The sequence below is a fragment of the Prunus dulcis genome, chromosome 6 (genome assembly GCF_902201215.1).
Source record: "Prunus dulcis chromosome 6, ALMONDv2, whole genome shotgun sequence".
Lineage (NCBI taxonomy): Eukaryota > Viridiplantae > Streptophyta > Magnoliopsida > Rosales > Rosaceae > Prunus > Prunus dulcis.
In genome coordinates, this window is record NC_047655.1 from 3,820,694 (window position 1) to 3,827,661 (window position 6,968).

At 37.0% G+C, this 6,968-nt stretch overlaps 1 protein-coding gene across 2 annotated transcripts; it reads right to left on the bottom strand.

Annotated features, from left to right (window-relative positions):
- Positions 1-2,208: 2,208 nt before the first annotated feature.
- LOC117632634 (BRAP2 RING ZnF UBP domain-containing protein 1-like) lies at positions 2,209-6,598 on the bottom strand. Of its 2 annotated transcripts, XM_034366176.1 has the most exons (12): positions 6,177-6,598; positions 5,647-5,755; positions 5,437-5,551; positions 5,217-5,314; positions 4,772-4,843; positions 4,135-4,169; positions 3,717-3,969; positions 3,554-3,607; positions 3,308-3,451; positions 3,109-3,173; positions 2,724-2,778; positions 2,209-2,634 (listed from the first exon to the last, which is right to left on the bottom strand). In XM_034366176.1, exons 1-12 carry the CDS (start codon positions 6,572-6,574, stop codon positions 2,473-2,475), a joined length of 1,560 nt encoding a protein of 519 aa, XP_034222067.1. In that variant the 5' UTR covers positions 6,575-6,598; the 3' UTR covers positions 2,209-2,472. The 2 variants fall into 2 exon arrangements, with proteins under 2 accessions (XP_034222067.1, XP_034222068.1); XM_034366177.1 differs by lacking the exon at positions 4,772-4,843 and having other exon boundaries at positions 4,135-4,241.
- Positions 6,599-6,968: the final 370 nt, after the last annotated feature.

Sequence of the window (6,968 nt, forward strand, 5' to 3'; positions counted from 1 at the left end):
GTCACGCATATATGCAAATGACATCCGCTTGGCCATCCGCTTGGCCATGGAGGGTCGGGTGAAGAAGGCCGAGAGCGCGTCCATGAGGGACTTGGTGGTCTCGTGGCGGTTGTAGGACATCTGGACGTGCTTGTGCAGCTCTCCGAGGATGATGTGGCGTGCCGCGAAGTCGTCGCGCAGCCATTTCTGATGGAGAACGACGTCCAGTGGCGGATCCAGGATTCTCGAGCCAAGGGGTCACTGCGTAAAAACTTCGAAATTTTTTTTAGAAGAAAATAACACTAGAAAAACAGAAAAATAGTTTCCATCCAAATTTCAATTGTACACGATGAGTTCTTTATTAAAAACTTTGCATTAAAGTTTCATAAATCATTTATTTTTTAATAATTTTAGGCACTTTTGTTTATGTCGAACTCTCTGTCAGTGGCTTTCTTCCGGTGACTATTTTGCTCCTCTGGTTTGCAACACAAATTCCTTTTGATCTGCTCTACCTTGTCTTTCCTTTTCTTTCTCTCTCTATCCAAAATTAAAACTCACACACCTGTTACCATTGCGGTAACCCATCAACCAACCTCTCTCTCTGTCTTTGAGGACTTTTATCGAGCATGTTCAGTGCATCCAAGGGGTCAACAAGCTGCTGGCCAAGAGGTCTGCAACTGTTCTCCTGCGACCTCCACAGCAAACGCCGGCATGCCAAGGGGTCAATTGACCCCTCTTGTCCCTTGTTGCATCCGCCCCTGACGACGTCGTCTAGTGGGGTGTCGGGGGTGGGTGGGGGTTCAGAATTTTGGGTCGGGAGGACGTAAGCGACATTGTTGTCTCTCCAGGTTTGGAAGTTGGGGGTGCAGTCGAGTTGGTGGGTGGTTTTGAGTTCTGGGAATACGAGTGCGGAGAATGACAATGAGTCGCTATTCATTGTTGAAGGACTTGTTGAAGCAGAAACTTACGGATGATGTTTTTTTCATGAGATTTTGCAGTATAGCCGAACCACTATACTAAAAGGTTTGGCCGCCTGGCTATACTCCATAAATTTAAAATATCATAAATATAATATTTACGAGTATTGTCGCTAGGCTATACTACAAAATAAAATTTTTCAATCGTATAGCCGGGCCGCTGTACTCTACTAATAGAATATTTTGACCGTATAGCCGTGCGGATATACACCAAAAATAGAAATTTTTACGTATAGCCGAGCGACTATACCCTTTAAGTAGCATAATATGAAATTCTTTTTTAATTACTTTAATTAGTAGTTATGTTTTAGTTATTATTTACTTAGTATTTAAATATTTTATTAAAGAAAAAAAAAGAAAATTTTAATTATTATTTATTAAGTAATATAATTCATGAAGTTAATTAAAATATTTAATTCTAATTATTCACTAAAGAAATAATTATTAAAATATAATTATTAATTTAACTAATTAAATAATACAAAGATATTATTTAATTACTAAAAATAAAATGAAAAAAAATTAATTAATCTAAACATACTAAGTTTATATTCATTTTTTTTTTTAACCTGTCCCGACGAAAGTTCGTCGATATATAGTATAGCCTCCGGTTTAGTTAATAGGATAGCCGCATGGCTATAACCCCGGTGCATTTTTAAATGTTTTTTAATCAAGAGTATAGCCGCGCGGCTATACTGGGTTCCTTTTTTATTTTAGAAGTACCAAGTATAGCGGCTATACTTATGAAATATGCTATAAATAGATTTTTTAAGTATAGCCACGTGGCTATACCCGTTCAGTCTATGGGATTTCTAGGTTTACCCCCAATGCAAGTTTCTTACTTGCTATCGAAGTTGTTAGCCATTTATTTCTTGTAGGTTTCCTTCCAATAATTTAGCTGTGTGTTATAACTTATATACGTTGCTTGGTGTCGACGCCAAGAGCCGTCGTATTGTATCACAACTGTACCAATATATATACTTGTACTCATAACTTTCAGTGAAATTCAACATCCCAACAATTGTGTCAGATATGAAACACAATTTTACATCTAACATAAGAAATCAGTTAAATTAACTGTGGAAGTAGACACAAAAAAAGTGTTTTTTTAATCTAATAGATGTGACACACTAGACACAAAATCCATATTTGTACTCAATTATTTAAAATAATTTATATGATGATGATGATGATGATGATGATGATGATGAGATGCAAAGGCATGCATGCATGTATCCATCCTGTCTAGGTATAGGAAATCTGTAGATGTATCGTGCCAGGTTGATGGTGGTTCAACTGACCAAATATACGTTAGTACAAATATTTATAGGAACTATGGAGGTTGGAAGAAGTATCTCCAATGTAATGAACTCACTAGAAGAAAAGAAAAATATACAATGGCTAGGACCCATATCCTAGCCAACCGGTTGATTAAGACTCGCTGAAATCGCTACATGATCCAAAATCAACTGAACACACAATTATTACTATACACGACATGTTGAGTGCCCATCTTTTAGTTCCGTCTTCGGCCAGATTTTGTTTGTCTTCTAGAGTTGGCAGGAGAAGATTGCTTTGAAGAAGGTACAGGCAAGAGTGTTCCCCCTTTGATGCCATCTGAATCCGTCATGTCGTTAAGTGTTTTTTGGGCTTCAATGTAGACTGTAAGATCTCTAATCTGTCACCACCATCATTTAGACTTGTTAAGAAGAGAAACCAGCAACTTCTAAATAGTGGCTAACAAGCAGAAACTCGTAACGTCAATACCTGTTCTTCCAGATCAACCATCTTCTCCTCTCTTAACCTCAGTGATGCAGCTTCCCTAAAAGGAGTTTAAATCATGGAGGATATATAAACCAAAGAATCCAGTGCCGCTATTAATAATCACAGACTTGCCTCTATGCCATATCCTATAGATCTAGCACAGGCACATGGGTCCTGAAATGATCACTATCTGTTGTGTGGGAGAGAATGGGACAGGATGGGAAGAAAGAAAAGAACAGAAGTTTTGGCAAATACTGAATGGCTCTCCATATTTCACTTTCAGATTTTGAACAACCCCTTATTACCCTCATGGTCCTATCTGAAGTGTTAGTATCTAAACAAGGGGAGACTTGACATCTATCAATGAAAGAGAGAAAACAATATGTACCTCACTTCAATTTCCTTCAACTTCCCACGTCGGGTTTCTTGGTCCTTGATGAGATTACGGTTTATCTAAGAAACAAACACAAAAAATAGGCACAATCAAATAAAATGAACTTTCAGAAAGAAAAAAATAACTGATTTCACATAAACACAGTACTGCAATGCCAAACCCCAAAATAAAGACGAGCACATTACAAACTCACATCTTCAACAGCATTTCTTTCCTCAAGACATTTCTCTAGTTTCGCTTGAATATCCTGCATCTTGGAATTTACAGCCTTCTCCACTGCTTCTAAAATTGAACTTTCCTTTTTACTTTTGGCCTCCATAAGTAGAGATTCATAATACTGAATTTCAAGAAAAAGAAAAGGATATTACTTGATCAACAGCCAATTAGGTAGAGGGAAAAATAAGAACACAAAGAAGAAGTGGGTTTGGTGACAACCTACTTGTCTTTGAGTCTCAAGCTGACTTGCAAGAAGTCGGTTATACTCGTCTACAATCTGTTGTAGCACAACATCTAAAGATCAGTTATGTGAATAAGAAAACGCCAAATAATGGATAGTGCAAGGTAGAGTAAAAGTAAAAAAATTTCTTAAAATAAACACATACAGTTTCAACTTTGCTGCTATAGAGGGCTCCACTAATTCCAGAATCGTCACTGCATTCACACCTGTCACAATCCCCTTCCACTGACATACATTGAGAATCCGTATCAGTTATTAGCTTGCCATCAATTTTCGATTGGTTCAGGCGGTGAACATAAGCATCACCAACGTAATCCCAGATCTGCTGCCTGTTCAACTCAAGAGAATAGCAATGTTGTGTATCCTTCCAGTGCCTAACAGCATGACCTTCTGTATATCTTTTTGAAGAGCAAATAATATCAATAATTTTCTGTGCTGGACAAATTTATTTAAGACAACTCCATAGCTCATCAAGTAAATGATGCGTAGGCTATATTGTTTTCTTGCTTTGGAGACAGAAATAACCAAAGATATAAGAAGAAAAAAGAGTGCATCATGTTTACCTTCCACATCCTACAAAACCACATATTACGCAAACCCAGGGATTCACAGATATTCCACATACAGAGCAAGCTGGCTTTTCATCCTGCTGCTGACAAAATCGACAAACCTAGTGGCACACAAATATTAAATCAGCAACTTTCTTCTATATAGCTGGACTCTCAAACTTTGCTTGAGTCCTAATACATATCAGAGTTACAAAGGGCTCAATGCCAACTCAAGGAAAACTCAAGCTGAAATTGATAAACCCAATTAAGACCACAATCGTTACATAGAAATATTTCATTATAATCTACATAAGATTTTTTTTTTTTCTAACTACTGAACCCATCAGTGGTCGGTCCATTTTAATGGATTTTGAGTCCCTCAGTACCTGCAAGTAGCAAAAGATATCAGCAGTGCAGTCAACAATGCTTTCAACCAAGATCTCTAATAAACTTAAAACACATCAGACAAATATTTTGGAACAGAAAACCAACTCACCTGACAAGATAAATAAGTCCATTTTGAAATGCATGGACATTGAAATGAATGGTCACAAAGTTGTACTCGCTATTCCACTAGTGTCTGCATCCAATCTCTCTGACATTGAAGACAAAAGTTAAACCAAAATAATATAAATACTGGGCACAAGCAAACCCAGGGATTCACAGATATTCCACATACAGAGCAAGCTGGCTTTTCATCCTGCTGCTGACAAAATCGACAAACCTAGTGGCACACAAATATTAAATCAGCAACTTTCTTCTATATAGCTGGACTCTCAAACTTTGCTTGAGTCCTAATACATATCAGAGTTACAAAGGGCTCAATGCCAACTCAAGGAAAACTCAAGCTGAAATTGATAAACCCAATTAAGACCACAATCGTTACATAGAAATATTTCATTATAATCTACATAAGATTTTTTTTTTTTCTAACTACTGAACCCATCAGTGGTCGGTCCATTTTAATGGATTTTGAGTCCCTCAGTACCTGCAAGTAGCAAAAGATATCAGCAGTGCAGTCAACAATGCTTTCAACCAAGATCTCTAATAAACTTAAAACACATCAGACAAAATTTTGGAACAGAAAACCAACTCACCTGACAAGATAAATAAGTCCATTTTGAAATGCATGGACATTGAAATGAATGGTCACAAAGTGTACTCGCTATTCCACTAGTGTCTGCATCCAATCTCTCTGACATTGAAACAAAAGTTAAACCAAAATAATATAAATACTGGGCACAAGAATATCACATATCTGAAAAAAAAAAATTAAACAGAAGAACCCCCGCCCAACTAAAGAAAATTGTGACTCACCAAGGCAAACTGGGCAAGTTGGTAATTCAGTACATCCTTCTGGAGGAGTCCCAGCTATTTCATCTGAATCTGTGTAGTCCACAGAAAGCAGAAACAGAATGTGGCACACCTCGGCCTAAAAAAAAAAATAAAAAAAATCGCACACATAAGCTCAAGATATACAAAATACATCATACATGAATATAAACAATAATAAGAAAAACTCATTACCTCTCCAGGCGAATACTTCTTCCCATTTAAAGTGTGATAAAATCCGTCGGCGGTCATCTGATTCTTCAGCTCAACTAAAACACTGTACCGATCTTCCATCCCATCGTTCCTAATTCAATTAAGCAAATACTAAATTGGACTTTGTTTGATCACTAAGGAAACAAAAACATAGATAAAATGAAACTTGAATTTCAAACAAAGATATTCACTGAACTGATACATAGACCCTTTTTTTCCCCTTTACTTCACAGCATTGTTTTTTTATATTTTCAGCTCAAGTTTATCTTTTAAATGTGATTTATTATATTTATGAAAATTATCAATGTAAGCCTGGCACAACTCTGTGGCTCAATTGAAGTAAAATCCTAACCACAATTCTTTTTTTTTTAAAGAAGAAAAAAAAAAATTTGCTATTTCCTGAATTTCGTCAGAAACCCATTTCAGGGTTTTGATCAAGCAACCAACCCAAGATTTCCTCAATTCAAAATTTCTTAATTTCTTGGTAAACAAAGAAAATCTAGAAGCGGTACCTGATGAAGACGAGTTCGAGGACATGGTCGATTCGGGACCCACAGAAGCGGATGAAGTCGTCGAAGGAGAGGTAGTTGGGAACAGCAATGACGAAGAGGAGAGTGGATCGAGAGGCAGGACTGTTTGGCAGCGACGAGTGTCCTATGCTTCGGAACAGGTGAGCTATGCCTCTTCGCTCGCTGAATTTGGGGCTGGTGTTAGGGTTTGATTCAGTAGCACTGGTGATCTTGGAAGTTGTGATAGTGGTGAACTCGGCGTCTTCGAGGCTGAGGGGGTGGTTGGTGTCCACTGAGTGGACTCGAAGGAAGAACATTGTGGGTTTCTGAGTCGACTTGGTTGGGGGAAAGAGAAAAGAGAGAGAATAGAAATGACAATTTTGAGAGGCAAAGCTGTTCATAAATCACCTCCTTATACAAATTTTAGGGAAGAATCATAAAAATACAACCCCATCTATCTCTTAAAATAGAGAATCTTTTAGGAGCTTTTAAAATTGAGGAGACATAAATGACTCTTAATGGCTTCCTATAATTTAAGAATAATGCTACTTTTACTATATTTATATATCACATCTTATGTGGCAGCTGAAATAGACAGTCACATTAATTAAAATTATTTAATATTTTTTTTTCTTTTATAATTTATTCCAATATTTATNTTTTTAATTGCCTTAATTAAAAGGGGCTCTTTGATATGGTTCCAACTTCAAGAATACAATTTGATTGCAGGACAGTAATTGTTACCTATTAATTCCAGTCCTAAAGCCCAGTCATGCAGCCACCTAAGCAAATAGT